Here is a 23,104-nt window from a genome sequence, read left to right on the forward strand (position 1 = left end):
ATCACTGTATTACAAGTCTTATGAGAAAAGTCTGTCCAGAACACACTGGGAGACAAAAAGAGTGGGAGGAGCAATATTACCTAAAGCAAGACTAAAAGCAAAGAACAGGAATCAAAAGTGAGAGTTTCTTGGAGAGACAGAGGAGGCAAAATGTATGTATTCAAATCCCAGCACTGTGACTTGTTGGGTTTTTATAGTCTTGAGCAAGGCATTCAATATTTTTGTGCCTTAGTTTTCTCATCTAAAAAAACATGGGATAATAAATAATAGAACTTACCTTATAGAGATGCTGTCAGGATTAAATGAATACATGTAGTTACTGGCCCATAGTAAACATAGTATTAGTTACGAAAATTCTAATATTGATAAAGGAGTTCATGCACTGTTTTCTCTCTTAACATTTTTAGTGTACAATACACTATTATTAACTAGGAATACTATGGTATAGCAGACCTCTAGTACTTATTCATCCTATCTAACTGAAATTTTATACCCCTTGAACAACTCCCCATTTCCTGAGGCTCTGGTAACGACCATTTTACTCTTTGCTTCTTTGAGGTTTAGCTATTCTTCAATAAGTAATATGAAAAGTTGCCCTTTCATCCAATGCCTTCTATATGACAGACACTTGAATTGTTTTATCTACATTAACTTTTGGAAGAGTCATAACACTATATATTGGACACTGATTACCCATTTTTAAAAATAAGAAAACTAAAACTCCAACATCCTATAAAATGTGTCCAGTATCGCAGAGGTGATATGTGGAATGCAACATAGACCAATAAATCTTGTCAGTGTCATTAATGAATATATTATATTCTTTCTGTGTGGTTACATTTCTGTGTAGTAGAACACTGTGCAAGTAGAAAAAGGAGAAGACATAATGAGAAGGACATGCAAGTATCCAGCATAAAGCACCCAAAATAGGAAAATTAAATATCCCTGGAACATCACTTATGTTTAAGTGATTTCAGATCCTTCAAAAGTTGACCAACCTGGTATCGATACCTGTACTCTGGATCTCTCAGCTGAGCCAGAAACAACAGAGAAGCAGAATGCCCAATCCTTTCAAAAGCTGAGTCAAGTAATGCTTCACTAATGTCAATTTAGAAACATAAAAAAAAATAAGACTTTTAAAGAAAATTTTTGTCTCTAAAGTACTCTGAGGATAAATAATAAAGTTAAAAACTCAAACTCACATTTTAATTTCAAAGAAGAAGCACACATTCATCAAAATTAAATAGTTTAGAAATATTTAGAATAGTAAAAATAAAAATACCATATTTCTACTACTAAAACAAATTTCTAAAAATAACATTCTAAAACCATATAATGTAGCCTTGAGTTAGGTGTAGAAAACTTAGAATTAAATTATAACTACTGTGAATATGTAAAAATTACCCTAAGCAATCGTTGCTTAATTATCAAGGTGATAAATATACAGAAGAATCAAATGTCTTAACTCTTAAAATTTTTATGATGAGTATAAAATATTAATTTATAATGATTGGAGAAATTAGCACATATTAAATATTTTACAGCTCCCACTTAAACATTTTTTCCTGGCTTTCTATTCTTAAAATGGAAATGACTTTTGTATTTAATGATAGTAATAAGACCTTAATAGGTATATTATCAGTTCATGATTACAAACCACAAATGGACCTTTTAACTAGGGTAATCAAATCTCCTGGTGTGTCTGGGTGTGAGGAGTTCCCAAAGCAAGTGTCTTTGAATGTTATAAACTGGGAAGTCTCAGGTAAACTAAGACAAATTGATCACTGGGCAATTTCAGGACATTTCTTCCACCACTTTTCTCTTCTACTTTATGTCATGGAGATTTCACTTTCTCCATTCATTTCACATTTTACAACCCTTATTTACCTCATCCCTAGACTCCTCAAGCCTGTCAGATAACTTAACTTCCTACTTCACAAAGAAAATGCAATTTCTTAGTCAGCAGATCCTTGGTGTTTCTGTTTCCAGACAAATAATCTACCTACATCTATATCAATGTGCTCTTCTATCTCCCTCTCCTTCTAGTACAACAAAGACCTCTGTCCTTCCACACGTGGGATGAAAATCCTTCCATGTTCTTTGAGTTCTATTTCCTATTGTCCTCTCATGATCCTTTTCATATTCAACTTCACCTCCTCTGGATCTTTTTCTCTAAATATCTTCCACGTTAATCACCCCCCTTCATCATACAAACCACAAGCATATTTTATTATAGTTATCACTATGTCTCATCCCTTGCTCTTCACAAACTTCTCTGCATTTTCTACATTTGTGGCAACTTTTCCCTTACTTCCAACTTCTCCCTTAATGGACTGTAATCTGGCTTTCAGCTCCCTCACTTTGCATATCTTGTAACTCTCTGATAACCATTGCAATAACTAATCCAAGAACATTTTTCAGTCCTTAACTTACCTGACATCTCTGGAGGCTTAGGTTGTTGATTATTTCCTTTCCCTTAAAACTCTTTGGTCTAAAACCATCTTTTGTCTACACTATGATTCACTTCCACTTTTACCAGTTGCCCTGCTTCAGTCTTCCATTACACCTTCCAGCAGACTTAACTCTTACCATGCAAACTGCATCGTATGATACCTCTGTCCATCCTTATGGGAATAAACAAAAGCTGTAGCACAGCCTGCAAGGCCCCTGCATGTTATGCCCCATACATTTCAATGCTCTCTGAGTTTCCACCATATGGACTATCTTTCAGTCCCTCCAAAGTGAAGGCACACACTGCTTCCTTTGCCTGGCATACTATTCCCTTCCTACCTGCATAGTCAATTATTCCTTTTCTGCTGATCTCAGCTCAGCTTTCACTTCAGAATTGCCTTCCATGACTTCCAGACTAGGTCAAATCCCCCTATGTTATGTTCAGATGACACTTCATGACACTTATCACATTCATAATTTTATTTGTGTGATTAACATTCATTTCACATAGCAGATCATAAAACACAACTGTGTCTCTTTGTGCTCACCATTTCACCAGCTAGCATGGTGCCATTTACATAGAAAGGATTCAATAATATGTATTGAGCAACTGAATATTAATAATTATTATCTTTTATTTTTCTTGAAGCAGGTGTTTTTTCAGTGAGATGTTTCACTATTAAGCCAAAGACTGAATGAAAATATTACATGTGATATTTTAACTTTATGAAAAGCACAATAATGTTTAAATTTTGAATATAGAATTTCTAATAAATAGAAAAGTACTCAGTAATTTCAAATTATTTTTAAAATGTTACATTGAATATACTAATTGTTGAGACTTTTTTTTTTTTTTTTTTTGAGACGGAGTCTTGCTCTGTCGCCCAGGCTGGAGTGCAGTGGCCAGATATCAGCTCACTGCAAGCTCCACCTCCCGGGTTCATGCCATTCTCCTGCCTCAGCCTCCGGAGTAGCTGGGACTACAGGTGCCCGCCACCTCGCCTGGCTAGTTTTTAGTATTTTTTAGTAGAGACGGGGTTTCACCGTGTTAGCCAGGATGGTCTCGATCTCCTGACCTCGTGATCCGCCCGTCTCAGCCTCCCAAAGTGCTGGGATTACAGGCTTGAGCCACCGCGCCTGGCCTGTTGAGACAATTTTAATTGGTATGTTTGACTTGAATATTCTATTTACAGAAAACATTATGAGAAAATATAAAATCTACTTGGTTAGTGGGAGAGTCTAATCTTGTTTATCAAACATTCCACATTATTTCTTAGAAATTGATTTGGTATTTACAAATAATTTCATTTTCCTTTATCTTTTAGACTTTCCAACATGTCTTCTGTGTACTTGTATAAGTACCACCGTATACTGTGATGACCATGAACTTGATGCTATTCCTCCGCTGCCCAAGAACACCGCTTATTTCTATTCCCGCTTTAACAGAATTAAAAAGATCAACAAAAATGACTTTGCAAGCCTAAGTATGGATGACAGCAGTAACAGCCTTCACTGCTTTACAGAATTCCCTAAAATTTTTACATTGTCAAATGTTAGCACTGAGAATGCAGCTTGAATGCCAAAGCCTGGTTCATGAATCAATAGGGTTTTGTTATTTAAAAATTTGACAATTTGCTTTAATAATTATAAGAAAAAACAACAAACAAGCAATGGTCATTTCAAAACCACATAGGTGATGTTTTCAAATGAACAATTTAAACTAAATATGCATGATAAACAATTATATTTTACATGCTGGAATGTTTTATCATGTTCTTATGAGTAAAATATCATGGTCATATTTATGAGGAGTTGGCTTTTTAAAAATAAACTTCCACTAAAGCATAGTTGCTTTATGATGGATGAATGCAAACCTGAATTCTGGCTTTATAGTTGTTGCCAACTTAAAGAATTTTGGTATGTGTCATAAAATGTTTTAATCATTTGAAGATTTCTTTCTAATGCCTGTATCTTTGACTGTTAGAAAACACAACACTGTTTATCACTGAGGGAAACATTTTAAGTGACAAAATCCAGACAAACTTTATGAAGATTATGGAGAAAGACCAGTTATTTTAAATGTGGTATACCAATTTCTTTGCTAAAGTTATACTCCTAAGTACATAAACATGAATAGTATTTGGGGAAATAATTTTTATAAAAAGAAAGATAATCATTTCATTAACTGTGCATTGCTAAATTCATATTTATATTTGCAAAATAAAGGAAAATTACACTTACATTTTTGTGCGAGCAAAACAAGAATATTTAACTACTTCCTTTTTTTCTTCTAGATGATTTAAGAAGGATTGATCTGACATCAAATTTAATATCTGAGATTGATGAAGATGCATTCCGAAAACTGCCTCAACTTCGAGAGCTTGTCCTGCGTGACAACAAAATAAGGCAGCTCCCAGAATTGCCAACCACTTTGACATTTATTGATATTAGCAACAATAGACTTGGAAGGAAAGGGATAAAGCAAGAAGCATTTAAAGTAAGTTTTAAGTTTGATGTGCAGACTTTTATCTTCCAATTTCATTTGTTGTCATTGACTAGCCTTTTTATTCGTATGGGGAAATTTATTTATTTATTTATTTATTGAGATATGGTCTCACTCTGTCACTCAGGCTTGAGCGAGTGGTACGATCACGGCCCACTGCAGCTTCAACCTCCCTGGCCTCAGATGATCCTCCTACCTCAGCCTCCCCAGTAGCTGGGACTACAAGACACGTGTCACCATGCCTGGCTAAATTTTGTATATTTTTGTAGAGACATGGTTTCGCCATATTTCCCAGGCTGGTCTCAAACTCCTGGGCTCCAGTGATCCTCCTGCTTCGACCTCCCAAAGTACTGGGATTATAGGTGTGAGCCACTATGCTCAACTTCTATAAGGGGATTTAATTTAGTGAGACTTTTAACTTTCAAAATAAACTTATCAACTGCAACTATCATGCTTTTGAGAAATACTATGTTCTGGTACATTGTGAGGGTGATCAAGCACCAAGAACAGAAAGCAGGGCTAGAATAAGAAGTTGGTGGCTACCTGAAGCACTGTCTACAGGAGCACCTAGAAGTGGTGCAAGCCCGAGAATCTGTATTGATCAGACCCTCCACTCAGAAAGACTATCTGGCTAAAAGGATAGCTACTTGGCAGGAAATGGGCAATGTCTTGAAGACAGCAGGCTACTAAATGACCTCATAAAGAGGATGGATTCACTTAACCTTAGAAATTTTGTTTTCTAAGTGAAGCAAGCAGGTTTGGGGCTAGAGGACTTGCTTGGAAAAACAGCATAGGGTCTGAGAACAGCAACGAACTGGCTTTCTTGCCCCCTCTTAGGGCATTCAAGCAGCCCCTCCCAGTGCACATTGAACACATAATTTTAAAATACTTTTTAGAGAGAGTATAATAATACCACATTATTCTCAGGGATGGCACAGGGGATAGTGTGGCCTCATTACCACTGGGTGGTGGTGAATGCCCTGTCTCTCTACTAGGCCTCCTATGATACCATCAATGGTAGCTACAGGAGTTAGGGCATCTCACTATAGCCAGGCAAGGGTCATAGTTTGGTCTGCCCACTCTGCCTCTGTTGGCACAGGTGGCGATCAGTCAGTTTATTCTAGGGTGTTTGGCTACAGTAGAACAGCTATTGTCTAAATGTTTTCTGTCTTGCTAGGCTGCCCCTTTCCTGCTACTTGGGCTACCAGGCCATTGTTGGGGAGGAACTATTTGTTTCCATGCCTATAAAATAAAGGAAATGCTTGCTATGTCTCATCAAAATCCTCAAAATCCCACTGCACAATGTCTTTCATAAGAGGAAGCAGCCTTGCTTAAATTGAGAAAGTTAGACTGAACAAAACATGTTTCTTCCTAGAGACTGAGAAACACAATTGTATTTTCATGAAGAAATATTTGCTTGCAGCCCATTTTTCCAAAACTCATTTGAATTGTCTAGTAACTCAGAAAACTAAGCTGCCTCAACTTTACAAAACAAGACCTGAACTGGAACATGTTATTTTACAAATATTTGCATAGAGAGGGAATGGGAACCACAACTGTGGCACCTCGAGTTCTTATTGAGTTCGCACATTTGGAATGTTTACAGGACATGTACGATCTCCATCATCTGTACCTCACTGATAACAACTTGGACCACATCCCTCTGCCACTGCCAGAAAATCTACGAGCTCTTCACCTCCAGGTAGGAGTCTACCAGTAAGATGTGTCCAAGAGCTTCAGAGAAAGCAAAGCCAAGAAGGACATCAGGACACAACAGTTTGTCTGTAATGGCATGTTGACACACTGTGACAACTTTTCTTCTTTTTCTCTTTTCTCATTTATTCTCTCTTTATCTGAATATAAAGCTATCTTTATACATTCATAACTCTATCTATTCTAATTGAATTCTGATAACTTTACTCTTTTCCTTATTTTCGGAGGCAAAATACACCCTTTTGGTACACAAATCTCTTTAGGAAAAAAAAAAAAAAAAGCACTGAAAGTTTCACCTGTTGAAGAAAATGTAAAGATTAGAAGTGGAAAAGTAAAGGGAGAAATAAAAATCTAAGTTGATGTTTAGTTGTCAGAGAAAAAAATCAATTTTAGTCTGTGATTTTAGGTTTTATGTATTGAATTAAATTCAATCCTAAGGCATTCCTATGTGCTGAGAGATGGCAAGCTCCATCTCTCTGGATAAAGAAAGTGCAGCACATTTTTGTTTGTTTGTTTTGTTTTGTTTAAAAAAAAAATATTTGGAAGTTTTGGTGATTTTAAATCCCATTAAGCTACATGTTATCTTTGAAGTATTCAGTTTGATTAGTTTAATGAATGAATAATATTTTATTTGCACCCATGTGATTAAAAAATTTTTCAATCATAATGAATATTTTTGGTTGTTAAACAAATATAAATTATTTCTTATTTCAGCTGTAAATTTTAGCCTGTAGTTATAATCAACATTCTCTAACAAATTGATCTGTTCTGTGGAATAAATAGAGAAAGCACTCATTTCATGCTCAAAGCAACAAGGAAAGAAAGAAACAACGTCATAGTTTAGCATTATCTTTTATGGCAGAAATGTAGAAAAAGTGATTTTGCTATGTAAGAGCAGGACATGAATTCCTGTAGTTCCCCTTGTGGATTTTGTGAATATTTACCTTTGTGCCTTTTCTTTTTTCCTATTAATATAAACATTTTCATATTTTCAGTGTCAACATATATATAAATATATATCTCTCTATATACATATATATATACACACTATGTATATATGTAAAGATTAGAAGTGGAAAAGTAAAGGGAGAAATAAAAATCTAAGTTGATGTTTAGTTGTCAGAGAAAAAAAATCAATTTTAGCCTATGATTTTAGGTTTTATGTATTGAATTAAATTCAATCCTAAGGCATATATACACGCTATGTATATATGTGTGTATATACATGTATGTATGTGTCTTAGATATCTGTCTCTTTTGTGGGTTTGTCTGATTTGTTTACTTGCCTATTGTATACGTATTTTCTAGCCATTTGGCTTGATTTCTGGATGGCTCTCTCTTTTTTCTGGGGGTGAATTTCTATACATATAAAGATTTCTTTCCTTGTTTATGACTGAAGGAAAGATTTCCAAGGGAGTACTTAAAGAGATTTTGGAATGTGTTTTCCAATTATGAATTAAATTTTATTACTATTATCTCGGATGATACTGATCCTACCAAGAAAAAAGTCTTTGATGTTATATTTAAACATAATTTGTTTGTACATATAATGAGGGAATTTTTTAAAGTAACTGCTTTTACATTCCCATTCTAAGCTTTTAAAGTCAGTAAGTGCAACTTAAAAATATTTTCTCCATCACTGTCACCTCACTACATCCAATATACATATGTCTGCTTTTAGCTTACATTGTCTTCAATTTCTATATTTTTAATACATAAATAAATCCCCTTTTTTATTCATTTGAAAAATATTTGCCAACATATAGTATAGCAATTAAAACTGAAGGCTCTGGCAAAAGCATATGACCTGAGCTGAAATTCTAGACCCAAAACTATCTGAAATTCCCTGAATTTCTGTTTTCTCATGTTGATTAAAAGGTGATCTACTATACAGGATGGCTGGGAGGATGAATAAAACAATGTTTATAAAGCATTTAATATAGCTACTGATATATGACAAATACTTAAATATAAGTCACAGTTATTAACAACACATATTTATCACATATCAAAGAGAATAGCAGAGATAATAGGCACAAAATATGCATTATTCCTCACTGACACTTTATAATGATAAGAGGGTTAATATATCAGGGTCAATACATACATGATTATAAACATATATGCATCTAACAACAGAAGCCCAATATATGAGGCAAAAACTGTCAGAAATGAAAGGAGACATAGGCAGTTCAATAGTAATGAAGTATTTCAACTTCTTGTTTTTATTTTTAAATTTAATTTTTTTTTTTTTTACAGAAAGGTTCTTGCTCTGTCACCCAGGCTAGAATGCAGTAGTATTATCATAGCTTACCACAGCCTCAAACAGCTGGGCTCAAGCAATTGTCCTACCCCAGTCTCCTGAGTAGCTAGAACTTTAGGGTGTGAACCATCATGCCTGGCTACTTTTTAAATTTTTTATAGAGACCAGGTCTCACTATATTGCCCAGGCTGGTCTTGAACTCCTGGTCTCAAGTGATCCTCCTGAATCGGCCTCTCAAAGTGCTGGGATCACTGGCATGAGCCACTGCACCTGGCCCCGCTTCAATCATGGATAGAACAACTATCTATAAGATCACTAAGTAAATAGAAAACTTGGACAATACTGAAAACCAATTTGGTGTAACAGTCATCAACAGAACATTCCACCCAATGACTTCAAAATACACATTTTTCTCAAGTGCACAAGGAACATTTCCCAGGTAGACCACATACTAGACCACAAATCAAGTATTAGTAAATTGAAAATAATTAAAATTATACAAAGTATGTTTTCTGATTCCAATGAAATTGCATTAGAAATCAACAAAAAATAAAATTTAAGAAATTCACAAATATGTGGATATGAAACAAAATTTTTCTTAATCACTAATGGGCCAAAATAGAGATCTCAAGAAAGTTTAAAAAAAAATCAGAGATAAATAAAAACAAAAATAAAATATATTGAAATGCATGGATGGAGCTAAAGCAGCACTTAAAGGGAAATTTTAGCTGTAAATACATATATTCAAAAAGAAGATCTCAAATCTATAACCTAGCCTTTCACCTTAAGATAATAGACAAAGTAGAGGAACTAACCCAAAGTGAGCAGGATAGAAATAATAAAATTTAAAGCAGAATAAGTAAAATATATAATAGAAAAATAATAGAGAAACCAAACTAAAATTTGGTTCTCTCAAAGATCAACAAATTGACGTATTTTTAGCTGAAGTGACCTAGGAAAAAAGTCAAAAATTACTAAAATCAGGAATAAGAAAGGGGACATTACTACCAACCTTACAGGAATAAGAAGGATCATAAGGGATTACTATGAACAAATGTAAACCAACAAATTAGATTAAATGAACACATTTCTAGAAAAATGCAAGCTATTGAAATTGGCTAAAGAATGGATAATCTGAATACAGCTATAATAAGCAAATATATTAACTTAGCAATTTAATATCTTCCAAAAAAGACAACCCACTCCCACATGGATTTACTGGTTGGCTTTATCAAAAATTTTAAAGAAGAATTAATAACAATCTTTCACAAACTATTTCAAATAACAACAAAAAAAAGAGAACATTTCCTTCCTAACCCATTCTGTGAAGCCAATGTTACCCAATAACAATACTCGACAAATAGATCACCAGAAAAGGAAACTACAGGCCAATATCCTTTATAAATATTGATGCAAATAGCCTCAACAAAACACAACAAACTGAATTCAACAACATATAGAAAAGATTACACATCACGACCAAGTGAGATTGCAGAAATATAAGAATAGTTTAACATTTAAAAAGCAACCAATGTAATATATTAATAGAATAAAGGGTTAAAAAACATACGATTATTTCAATAGATGTCAAAAAAGCATTTGACAAAATCCAACACCATTTTATTATAATATTACTAGAAATATAAAACTAGGAATAGAAGGAACTTCTTCAATCCAATAAAGAACATCTATGAATAACTCAGGCTAACATCATCTTCAATGTAGAAAGACTGAACGCTTTCTTCTTAAGAAGGGAAACAAGGCCGGGCGCGGTGGCTCAAGCCTGTAATCCCAGCACTTTGGGAGGCCGAGACGGGTGGATCACGAGGTCAGGAGATCGAGACCATCCTGGCTAACACGGTGAAACCCCGTCTCTACTAAAAAAAAATACAAAAATCTAGCCGGGCGAAGTGGCGGGCGCCTGTAGTCCCAGCTACTCCGGAGGCTGAGGCAGGAGAATGGCGTGAACCTGGGAGGCGGAGCTTGCAGTGAGCTGAGATCCGGCCACTGCACTCCAGCCCGGGAGACAGAGCGAGACTCCGTCTCAAAAAAAAAAAAAAAAAAAAAAAAAAAAAAAAAAAAAAGAAGGGAAACAAGACTAAAATTGTTTCTCACCACTAATATTCAGTATTGAGCCTGGCAGTTACAGCTAGGACTATTAGGAAAAATAAATACATAAAATATAATAAATAAATAAATGGTTTTCAAATTGGAAATGAAGTCATTTTTCTATTTTCAGATGACATGATCTTGCATATGAAAAATCTTAAGGAATCCACTAAAAACTAATTGAACTAATAAATGAGTTCAGCAATGTGGCAGGTTACAAAATCAATATACAAATATCAATTGTATACAGGATATCTATACACTAGCAATGAACAATCTGAAAAAAAGTTAAGAAAACAATCCTGTTTATAATAGTCGGCCAGGCGCGGTGGCTCAAGCCTGTAATCCCAGCACTTTGGGAGGCCGAGACGGGCGGATCACGAGGTCAGGAAATCGAGACCATCCTGGCTAACACGGTGAAACCCCTTCTCTACTAAAAATACAAAAAATTAGCCGGGCATGGTGGCGGGCGCCTGTAGTCCCAGCTACTCGGGAGGCTGAGGCAGGAGAATGGCATGAATCCGGGAGGCGGAGCTTGCAGTGAGCTGAGATCCGGCCACTGCACTCCAGCCTGGGCGACAGAGCTAGACTCCGTCTCAAACAAACAAACAAACAAAAAATATATATATATAATAGTCATAAAATTTTAAAAGTACCTAAAATAAATTCAACAAAGGCAATGTAAGCTTTGTATACTTAAAGCTACAATACATTGTTGAAATTAAGATCTAAATAAAGAAAAGATAATTCCATATTCATGCATCAGAAGACTTGCAACTAAGGTGGAAATGGTCCCCAGATTAATCTATAAATCTTAGGTATAGAAAATCCTAAGGAATCCACTAAAGTATTTGAACTAATAGAAAAGTTCAGCAATGTTATAGGTTATAAAATCAATATGAAATATCAATTATGTTTCAATACACTAACAATGAACAAAAACACAGTGAGATACCAACTCATACTCACTTATTTGGCTAAAATAAAAGATACAATTAGAAGCGTTGCTTAAGATGCAGACAAAATCGTAACCCTCATACATTATTGGTGGAAGTGTAAAATGGTGCACCTACTTTGGAAAACAGTCTGACAGTTCCTCAAAATGTTAGAACATGAAGTTACTATATGACTCAGCAATTCAATGTCTAAGTATATACCCAAGAGAACTGAAAGCATATATACATGCAAAACTTGTACACAAATGTTAACAGAAGCATATTCATAAGAGGCATAATTTGCATTTGGAAATAATTCAAATTTCCATTAATTGATGAATAAACAAAAATGTGGTATATCAACACAATGAAATACTATTGGACAATAAAAAAGAATGAAGTACCAATACATCCTACAACATGTATGAACTTTGAAAACACAATACTAAGTGAAAGAACTCAGTACCAATATATATATAATTCCACTTATGTGAAATGTCCAGATAGGAAAATCTATAGAAAAAAAAAACAGATTAGCAGTTGCCGGGGTGGGAGGAGGGGAATGTGTGGTTTTCTTTTGGGAGTGTTGAAAATGCTTTAAAATTAGACAGATGGTTGCAAAGTTCTGTTAATACACTACAAACACTGCACTGTACCATTTAAGTGGGTGAATTTTGTGGTATGTGAGATACAGTAAATAAACCTAGGTTTAGAAATCCAGTGCAGGGCCCTGCTTACCTTCTGGATATTTGCTCCCTCCTTCCTTCCCCTCACTTCAGCCACACTGACTTGAATGTTGAATGTTGAATGTTGAGGGAGGAGCATTCCATGCTAATTCCTCAGGACTCTAAACCTGATGTTATCTTTGCCTAGACTGTTCTTCCCTTGTTGTTGTTGTTTTTTTTTTTTTTTCACGCCTTTTTCTTCCTGTCAATCCATTCTCAGTTCAATTGTTACCTCTAAAGATAACTTTTCAGTCATCCTATTTTCTTCACAATACTCATCATTTTTGGAAATAACTTGTTTTTCTTTTAGTAGTTTTCTCACCTCAAATTGTATTTCTCTTACTGAAGTATAAACTCCTTAAAGATAGGAGCATGTCTATTTCCTAATTTATCCCCATTGCTTAGAAAGTGCTTGGCATATACATTAAGTAATTTTGATTGAGGAAAAGAACAAAAGAATAAAAACAAGGGTGAAGCACAATGGACTGCGCTATCAATCAATAAGGATGTGTTGTATCTTGTCACAATTTATTTTCATCTTTTTTAGAATAACAACATTCTGGAGATGCACGAAGATACGTTCTGCAATGTTAAAAATTTGACTTATATTCGTAAGGCACTAGAGGACATTCGATTGGATGGAAACCCTATTAATCTCAGCAAAACTCCTCAAGCATACATGTGTCTGCCTCGTCTGCCTGTTGGGAGCCTTGTCTAATTTCAGATAATGGTTGGCATTAAGATGCCTACTATAAATAAACCATACTGCTCTCTTCCAAAACAAAACTCAGCATGATACTTTGAGATTGTGTTCTGAGAGATGATATGAGTACATAAAATACAATTTAAAATGCTATAATATAATGAAAATGTAGTAATTTAAGAAAACACCAGAGGAGTTAGGAATAAACCTATAAGATTTACAAAAAGAGCAAAACTAAGTGATAGAAAATATTTCACACATGTTCTTATAGGTCGTGTATCACTTGCAAGTTTTAGGAGTTCATATTCTATATAATTTCAAATTAAGTACATAATAAAGTAAAACTTGGAAATGAAAACTTTAGGTATTTTTGCCAACATGTAGATGTTTTTAATTAAACTTTTCTCTTCCTTTTTTTTCCACTAAGACATGTTTATTCCCCTAATCCACTAAAGAGCATGAAGAATAAAAGTATTAGAAAATTATAATGGCCTTGTGAAATAATCATTATAATCACACCATGCAAATAATCATATTCAACAATAATACACATAACCTCCAGTTGTTGAATGATAACCTTTCATCATCTTAAAAGAGCTGAAAACTCATTTTAGATCTTTGATAAACGGGTTAGTTATGTAGTGTATTTCTGTGCCTATAAGAAAAATAAAATATAGAAAATGGAAAATATAGAAGATGATAGGATAATCATACCAGGGAAGAAGTTAAGTAATACTTTCTAAGGAGAGTTCATCTTTCTAAAATGTATAATCATAATACAGGCACATACATGGTTCAAAACCGAAAGACAATGAAAGAGTATCCAATGAAAGGTAAATTTCCTTCCAGCTGCAACACCTCCAGGTCTACTCCCCAGAAATAATGTTTTCTTGCATAATTTTATAAAGATTTCCACAAGAAACAAAAACTTGTATATAAGTAACTTTTTCTTTTTTACACAAATACATATGTGCACATGCTACGTGTGCATTTCACCAGAATGTGTGTATTATACATAAAATACACATTTTTAAGTACAGAAAATAAACACTATTCTGAACTTTGCTTGTTTAATTTAAAATTATTGCCGGATGATCATTCCATATCAGCACATATAGCTGTACTGATTCTGAAAACCACGTATCAGTCCATCACATGGATTCACATTTTTTTCATTTACACCAAACTGCAAAGAATACCCTTGCTTGAGCATGAATAAGTTTGTATACATGGGAGAGTACATGTATTGATAAAATCATGAAAGTAGAATTCTGGGTCAAAGATTTTTATTTTAAATTTTAATAAATATTACTAAATTGCCCTTCAAAGACAGTGTAACCACTTACACTTTCACCAACAGTGTGGGAAAGTACATAATTCTCTAGAACTTCACTAAGATGGTTTAGTATCAAATCTTTTCATCACTTCATAGTCTATTTCTGAATTAACATATTAAAAAATGAGACAATTAATTGGCAATATACTTCCTCCAGCATTGAAAAACACTAAATATATTTTTCAACTGTATCTTTCAATCAACATATTTCTGTCTAAATTATTTGAATTTTTCCCCATTGCTCTACACCATTCCTTGTATGTTGCTAAACATAGATACTACAGTTAAATCAAAATTTTCAAAATGTAATGACTAGAGAGCATTGCTCTAATATCTTCCACTTTAGGTGTATTAACATTGCTCTGGTTCAGTTAAAAAGTATAAATACCTCCATGTCTTTAATAACAAAAAGGATCTGTTAATTTGCTTGAGATCTATGGAGAAAAAATAATCATTAATCAAATTTTTATACCCCAAAACTTGAAAACTTTCAAATAGAATGACCATCTAACCATCAAATGCCACAAACCAGTGACAATTAAAAACTTATTTAGAAGCTTTCCTTTTGGCTTTTTAGATATACTTTGTAATAACTATATGACCATGCACCAGACTAAAAGTAGAATTGTATCCTAATGTTGTACATATATATTAGATTTCTACTGTGGTCTGACAAAAATTTCCATAAAATTAGCAGCTCAAACAACACCTATTTATTACGTCATATTTGTTCTAAATTAGAAGTTCCACAAGACTCACCTAGGTTTTCTACTTAAGATTTCAAAAGACCAAAATCCAGTTGTTCTTCCCCAGGTTCTTGCATGAAAGACATAAAAAATAATTCACTTCTGGGCTTATCTGGCTTTTTGGAAGAATTTTTTTCCTTGCGGTTATAGGTCCCCAATATCTAGCTGTCAGTCAGAGGCTCCCCACATCTTCTGGATGACACCCACACTCCTCATTACAAGGCCTCCTCCATTTTCAAAGACATGTCAAATGTCTTTGAAATGGCATGTCAAATCCTACTTCTACTTTCAATCTCTCTGATTTCCTCATCTTCTGCTATCCAGAGAAAATTCTCCTCTTTTAAAGTACTCTTTTGGTAGGGGCAGGCCCACTCAGGTAACCTCCATATGAACTTAAAAAAGGCCAACTTGTTTGGGGCTTTCATTTTATCTGCTTTTTTTTTTTTTTTTTTTTTTGAGATGGACTCTCGCTCTGTTGACAGGCTGGAGTGCAGTTTGGCTCACTGCAACCTCTGCCTCCCAGGTTCAAGCAATTCTCCTGCCTCAGCCTCTCCAGTAGCTGGGACTACAAGTGTGTGCCACCACATCCAGCTATTTTTTTTTTTCTTGTATTTTTAGTAGAGACGGGGTTTCAGTATGTTGGCCAGGATAGTCTAGATCTCCTGCAGTGATCTGCATGCCTCCGCCTCCCAAAGTGTTGGGATTAAAGGTGTGACCCACCACACCCGGTCCTGTAATTGTTTTTTAACAATACCTAGAAGAATGTTTGAATAACCAGAAGGCAGGAACCTCAAAGACCTATCTTTAAAATTCGACCTAACATAAATCTGCAAATCCTAGTAGTATAAGCACGTGGTGATTCACCACAGATAATGACCTTCTTTCTCTACTCTTAAATCCTCCTAGAAACACATAAAAAATAGTGATGATAGCAGTGGGAATAATAAGGAAATATTAGTAACATTTAATGAAAGCTTTTTATTATTGTATCTCTGGGATGGAACAGTTATCCTTTGATGATGTATCTATGTGGACAAAGAAATATACAATGTCACTGACTTTTCAATTTCTGCCATGCCAATGAGGTAGCCAAGTGGATGATTTGGTTTTGATTCATTTGTTATAGTTTAAGAAAAAGAATTGCAATGATTCTTTGAAAAATTCAGTTATTTTAAACATGTAGACGTATTTTTAGACAATACTACCTTCTAATGTTATTTTTGCTTGCATTTGTGGGAAATATAAATGAAAGTAATAAGGGAGAAAGAAAAATCATTTGCTATATCTTATTGTGTATGCATTTTAATGAGGTTAAATGATTAACATTGTCAGTGGACAAACTTGTAGCTCCCAGAGTGTCCACACAGCCGCAGGACAACTTTGTTCAACTCTTATTAAAAAAGAAATAAGAGCTACACAACATCACTGCTATAAAATAGAAGAAGTCATTTAAGAGTACACTTTAGAGGATAGTGTCAGAACATCATTTTTAGGCCTGGCATTTAACTTTGAAGCATATTAAATGTAGTTTTAACATTAATTCATATATACACATGTTGTTATAATAGCAACCAACTATAGGATACAAACTATATGCCAGGCATCTACTATGGTGTTCAGCATGTATTAATTCAAAATATCCTAGGAGCTGGAGATAATCACTATTCCAAGTCACAAATCAGAGAAGAGAGATTAAATAACTTGGCCTGGATCAACAGCCGACTCCTAAATCCTGTGCTATTTGACTCCATTGTTGCACCTCAAGTACCACAGACATGCCTTTTTCCAGTTTTATAAAATAAAGAAAATGGTGTACAGGCTGGACAAAGATGCAAAGATCAGCACCGGCTTTTTGTATGCAACAGTGACTTCCCACTGGTCTAGTGCCTTATTTCAAGCACCATGGAGGGACCATTTCCTGAGGCCAGAGTAGTCCTCCAAATACTTCAGCCTCTGGAAAATCAGCAAAAAGACGGACTGAGATACTTAGTGCCATCAGGGTAAGAGGAGACTCCCAGCAGACAGTACTGACTTATTCATTAGGTATAGTAGGCACAGTGCCCACAGCTTGCAAGAGTCTTTGAAACATATGAAAATATTTAGTTTCTTTTAAAATAAAGAGAACATGGTAATAATAATGTATGTGCAATAATCAGTGAAACCTGGATTATATTCTTTTCTGTAGCAACAAGCCATAAAATAGAGTTTAACTGATTTTTTATGAAGAAAGGGGTCCATGGAAGTCTTAATGAGGTCCTGCCTACAAGAACATTATTGATGATAACAGATTTCCCCCACAAATGGCATAGAATAACTTTCTGTCTTCACAGCCTACCCAGCATACAATTTTTACAGAATCTGGGGGAAGAAGAGTCTTTAGCAAGAAATAAAATGAAATAAATAAAATACTGGGATAAAAAGGGCAATATTATACAAATGTTATGTGCTAGCCGACATTCTCACAGGCATTATGACTGCCTCCCAACAAGGTTGCTTTGCAGATATAGTTTTACATGAACCCTAGGACAAAGTGCTTACTATAACTCTTAAACTGTGATGATAATATTTTAGTGATGCTGCTAAATGTATCATATTTAAGTGGCCATTTCAAATACCTCACATTCTTATTTGAAAACTCTAAATTTAAAACTGACTTCTGATTAAAACACAACATATATTTTTAAGCATCAAATTGCTTTTATTTCCTATTCAGTTGTTATATATGTTTATTTTTCTCTAAACATTACAGGTTAATTTGCCAAGAAAAAAAGGAACACTGCATCCTACTGCCCCAGAATACATTATACTTTAAAACAACTTATAAGCAAACATGACCAGGCTAACAATTCCCATCTAAGTATTTCTGAGTGTTCAGGTTTTTCAGATGTGATAACTACAATATGCTGTGTTAATCCTCTGCAAATCTTGAATTGTTATAGGATCAATAATAACTTCAAAAGGTGGTAGCAAATAATACCTACGCATAGTACTATGATTTGTAAAACTGGCATTTCTTCTCTGAATCTGTAGAAACAAACATTGTCTTTGTCATCACAAAGTTAACTCCCTCTTCAAAATTTGCTTAAAATGACTCGAGGATTTATAAATGGAAAAAAACCACAATGGTGTTCCCTGATGCACAACACACCTCAAAAATCTGCAAACTAACCCCAAAATTTCCCAAATTGTTAAGAGAAAGCAATATGTCCCTTTGAATCTCTTTATCCCACCTTTGAAAAGCTAGAAAGGCTTAATACTTTGTACTCAGACTTTGTGACCACAAGATGGCGTTGACCCTTTGGTTTTAAAATCCTGTTGCGTGGATGTCTGCAATAGGAAAAGGCAAGCCTGACAGAACATATATTTTTAAGCATCAAATTGTTTTTTCTTCTATTCAGTGGCTATATATATTTATTTTTCTCTAAATATTACAGGTTATTTGCCAAGAAAAAAAAATGAACACTGCATACTACTGCCCCAGAATATATTATACTTTAAAACTACTTTAAGCAAATATGCATTCTATTTATTTTTGTATCACATAGCACTGTATTAGTGACATAGACGGATCTAAAAAATATTTGTTGAATTTAATTTATCTGACTGAATCAGGCATATCCAACTTCTCTCTGAAGAATTTTATTTAAAGTTTAATTGGCAGAGGTTTGCTTTTTCAAAGTCAATTGAAAAATGCTAAAGTATAATAAATAAAAGCACCCAATTCTACGCACAAGAATAAAAGGTAATTAATATTTCAACCTGGAATTGTTTAAAAATGGAATTTATGATAAAACACAAAAATGAGGTATTTACTTCCCAGTTTGTTTTGTATAGGAACTGTTGCTGACTATATTTTGAATGAGCTACTACTGCCATCAAGTGTTAGAACTCTTCATTTCAAGTCACATAACTGCACAAAAACCAACACCAAAATTGCAATATGTTTTCAACTTAAAAACGTTAATGCTCTGCACAACATAAAACATAGCAGAGCCTTCACCCCAACCCCTCCACACTGCATGTCCACGGGGACCTGGGCCTTGCTTCTAACCCACAGACGATGGCAGAGGTGATAGAAAGCCAAGGATTATGTCAAGGCAAGAATGTCAAGGCCAGGATTATGATAAACAGCCACACATTTTCACACATACACATATGTGTATATGTCTGTATTTACATCTGCAACTTTCCATCTTGCTAGGAGAAACTACGGAGATTATCTTTGCCAGTTTGATGATGTGAGCAGCCCTGTTGAGGAAGCCCACAGTTCTTGCTGTGGGCAGTGTCTAAACTGCCCTTAGCTTCTAAGACTAGTAGGTGGCCTCAAGTCCTAAAGGTGGCCTCCAGCCAACAGACAGCTAAAAGGCAGGGCCATCAGTCTTAGAGCCACAGGGAATAAATTCTGCCAATGCCATAAATGATCTGAGTTGAGCACATCAACGAGAATTCAAACCATTCAAAACCTTAATTACAGCCTGTAGCAGTCTGTTCTCATGCTGCTAATAAAGACACACCTGTAACTGCATAATTCATAAAGAAAAAGAGGTTTAATGGACTCACAGTTCTACTCGGCTGGGGAGGTCTCACACTTATGGCAGAAGGTAAAGGAGGAGCAAAATCACATCTCACATGGCAGCAGGCAAGAGAGAATGTGAAGCAAGCGAAAGGTGTTTCCCTTAGAATACCATCAGATCTCGTGAGGCTTATTCACTACCATGAGAACATTATGGGGAAACCACCTTCATGATTCAATTATCTCCCACAGGGTCCTTCCTACAACATGTGGGAATTATGGGAGTTACAATTCAAGATGAGATTTGGGTAGGGACACAGCCAAACCATGTCACAGCCTGTTAAACCCCTGGACAGAGGACCCACTAAGCTATTCCTGGACTCCTGACTCCTGAAAACTTTGAGATAATAAATGTATATTGATTTAAGTAACCAAGGTTGTGGTCATTTGTTTTGCAGCAACAGAAAACTAATACAATATTCAACAACAGGATGAATGTGTTATATTCAATATTGAATCAGAATATTTCATTTCATGGTACTGAAAGAATATGGGTCAATTAAAAGTGTGTCCTTACATTGGTCAACAGGTACAAAGTTACAGGTAAGGAGAAGGAGTAAGTTTGGTGTTCTAATGCACATCAAGGTGACTACAATGAACACTAACGTCTTGTGTATTTCAAAATAGCCATGAGAGGATTTTAAATTCCCACCACAATTAAATGACAAATACTTGAAGTAATATACTAATTAGCCTAATTTGATCATTCCATAAAGTATATATGTATGGAAACATCACATGGTGCCATATATATATATACACACACACATATATATACACACAATCATTTGTTATTAAAAAAACTATGAAAGTGTGTCTTTAAAAATTAAATAAATGTCTGACTTTTTGTTTAACATGCTTTAGTGGTAAATTTTCTTGGACGATTTACCAGTACATTCAAAACTTGTATTATAAGTCCAATCTTTGTAAAACTAAAATCATAATCAAAATAATAAATTGCTGCTTCTCTTAAGAAAATTTGGGCAAGGCAATAACGTGTCAATGTTTCTTAGTAGGGAGAATAAATGTTCTCACCATGCAAAAAGTATATAATGCCAAGGTTAGCTGTATAAAGGTCACATCAACTGATCAAAAAATGATGTCCTAAATTACCTGTAAAATGAGTTAACCATCTGTTTTAAAACAAAAAGAAACTGATTGGAATTCCAGTACAGCAACATGGTCCATCTGTAATGCTCTCAATTAAAACCCATTTTTGCATGACACATAGGTCCTTAGAAAAAATCAATCTGGGCTCTCACCATTCCATTTTGAGTAAGCAGAGCAGGGTCAGAATAACTGCCAAAGGTGAGTCCATATCTAGAAAGGGATACTGCAGGCTAAACATGTCAGCATTCTGTACTTTTGAGTCAAACAGGCTTGTCCTCAGCAAACCCCAGAGCAAATGAAATTAAATGACGCCCGTGGATTGTACAGGTCTCAGGGCAAATGTTGGAGTCCTGATCCAAAACCCCCTACACTGTTCTCTATTTTCAGCCAGGAATGCATAAATGACCTTTGCTAGCTTCAGGGCTTTCACACATTCTGCTTTTCTAGCATTTAATGGAGCCTTATATAGACCGAAGTTCCCAGCGGGCAGTGTTCCATTTTGTGCAATTCCACTCAGCACAGAAAAAGTAATAAAGGGATATACACCGAGACGGTTTTCTCTAGGATCAAGTATGGTAGCACTTTCCTTGACGTTTTACAAAGAAGGACAAGAAGAGGACACAAGCCAGGGTGGGGATGCCTATTTTTGCATCAAGCACAAGTGTCTTTACATGTACTATATCACCTCTTTTGTAAGTCACTAAGTATTTAAATACAAGGATGACAGTTCACAGTTACTGAGTACTTACAGGGTACCTGCACTAAGTGCTTTAAGGAATTACAGTAAATCCCTCACTTTGCATCATAGGTTCTTGGAAATTGCTACTTTTAAATGAAAAGACATATAATGAAAAGTGGTTTTGCTATTGTTGTTGTTTTGCCTCAGCAATGTTATAAGGAAATGATATTGAGCAAAACATTATTAGAGGACCTGCTATATGCATTTAATTCTTTACACAACTGTATGGAAAAGGTAGTATAATCGTGGTATGGGTAAGGAAACTGAGGCTTACAGAGATTAATAATTGGTGAGTTGAAGTTGAACCCCATTTATTTAAATTAAAACCCATATGCTTAACCACAATGCTTTAAAGGCTTCCCATGTATAGGCTGTATGGTCAGTGAAGGGACGAAAGGAAAAACAATCTGAATATTCCTCTTCCCAAGGACAAACCTGTGGTATTCATCCTGGTAATAATAATATTAGTTTAATTGAGGTACACATGTATGGTATATTACCAATAACAAAGTACCTTCCCAAATGCATGTCATTTAGTTATCACAAGGATCCTACTGGGTGGTTTGGTAGAACATACAGCAATGCCATTAAGAACCTAACTTTAGGGTCAAACAGGCTTAGGCTTAAATAGTAGCCCGAAAATGTATTAGCCCCACAACCATGGGGAAACTAACCCCTCGGTTCCCTCATCTGTGATAGGTGATAAGATACACCTACCTCTCAGGGTAGATGACAGGATTATTTGTCAGGGAGCACATGCAATAATAAATGTTTGTGGTCTTGTTTTATGTATTATGAATTCCGTTTCCCCGGAGTAAGAAGAGTTGGCACCGGCCAGAAGGTAAGAGGTTGGGCCAAGTTTTCTTTCTCCAGTAATTTTCCATTATCTCTTAAACCCTCCAAAGGTGTAGAATGTGGGGTTTTCAAAACTCAAGTTCTCCCGCCCCCACCGGGTTCAGATGAAGGCCCATCTTCTAAACCACTGCCTCAAGGTGACACAAAGCTTTCTGATAAACTGCCTCCAGACTTGCTTGAATTGAGCAGCACAAACCCAGCCTGATCCCCTCTTCGCCTCCCCCAAACGCTACGTCACAAGCCCCCTGCGAATGTTCACCTGGAGCCTGGTTCCAGCCAGAACCCGGTCTTGCACACAGGGAGGACGATTTCGACCCCAATTGGCTGTTGCCCTGGGCGACCA

General features: G+C 35.3%; 1 protein-coding gene across 1 annotated transcript in view; it reads left to right on the plus strand.

Annotated features, from left to right (window-relative positions):
• Positions 1–13,890, plus strand: part of EPYC (epiphycan) — a 47,779-nt gene extending 33,889 nt beyond the window's left edge. Inside the window, exons 3-6 of the mRNA XM_033221095.1 lie at positions 3,777–3,935; positions 4,746–4,948; positions 6,561–6,656; positions 13,247–13,890. Coding sequence (XP_033076986.1) covers positions 3,777–3,935; positions 4,746–4,948; positions 6,561–6,656; positions 13,247–13,417 — 629 coding nt within the window. The 3' untranslated portion in view covers positions 13,418–13,890. The remainder of the gene's footprint in view (positions 1–3,776; positions 3,936–4,745; positions 4,949–6,560; positions 6,657–13,246) is intronic.
• Positions 13,891–23,104: the final 9,214 nt, after the last annotated feature.

This window comes from Trachypithecus francoisi, unplaced genomic scaffold (assembly GCF_009764315.1).
Source record: "Trachypithecus francoisi isolate TF-2019V2 unplaced genomic scaffold, Tfra_2.0 Lachesis_group11, whole genome shotgun sequence".
Classification (NCBI taxonomy): Eukaryota; Metazoa; Chordata; class Mammalia; order Primates; family Cercopithecidae; genus Trachypithecus; species Trachypithecus francoisi.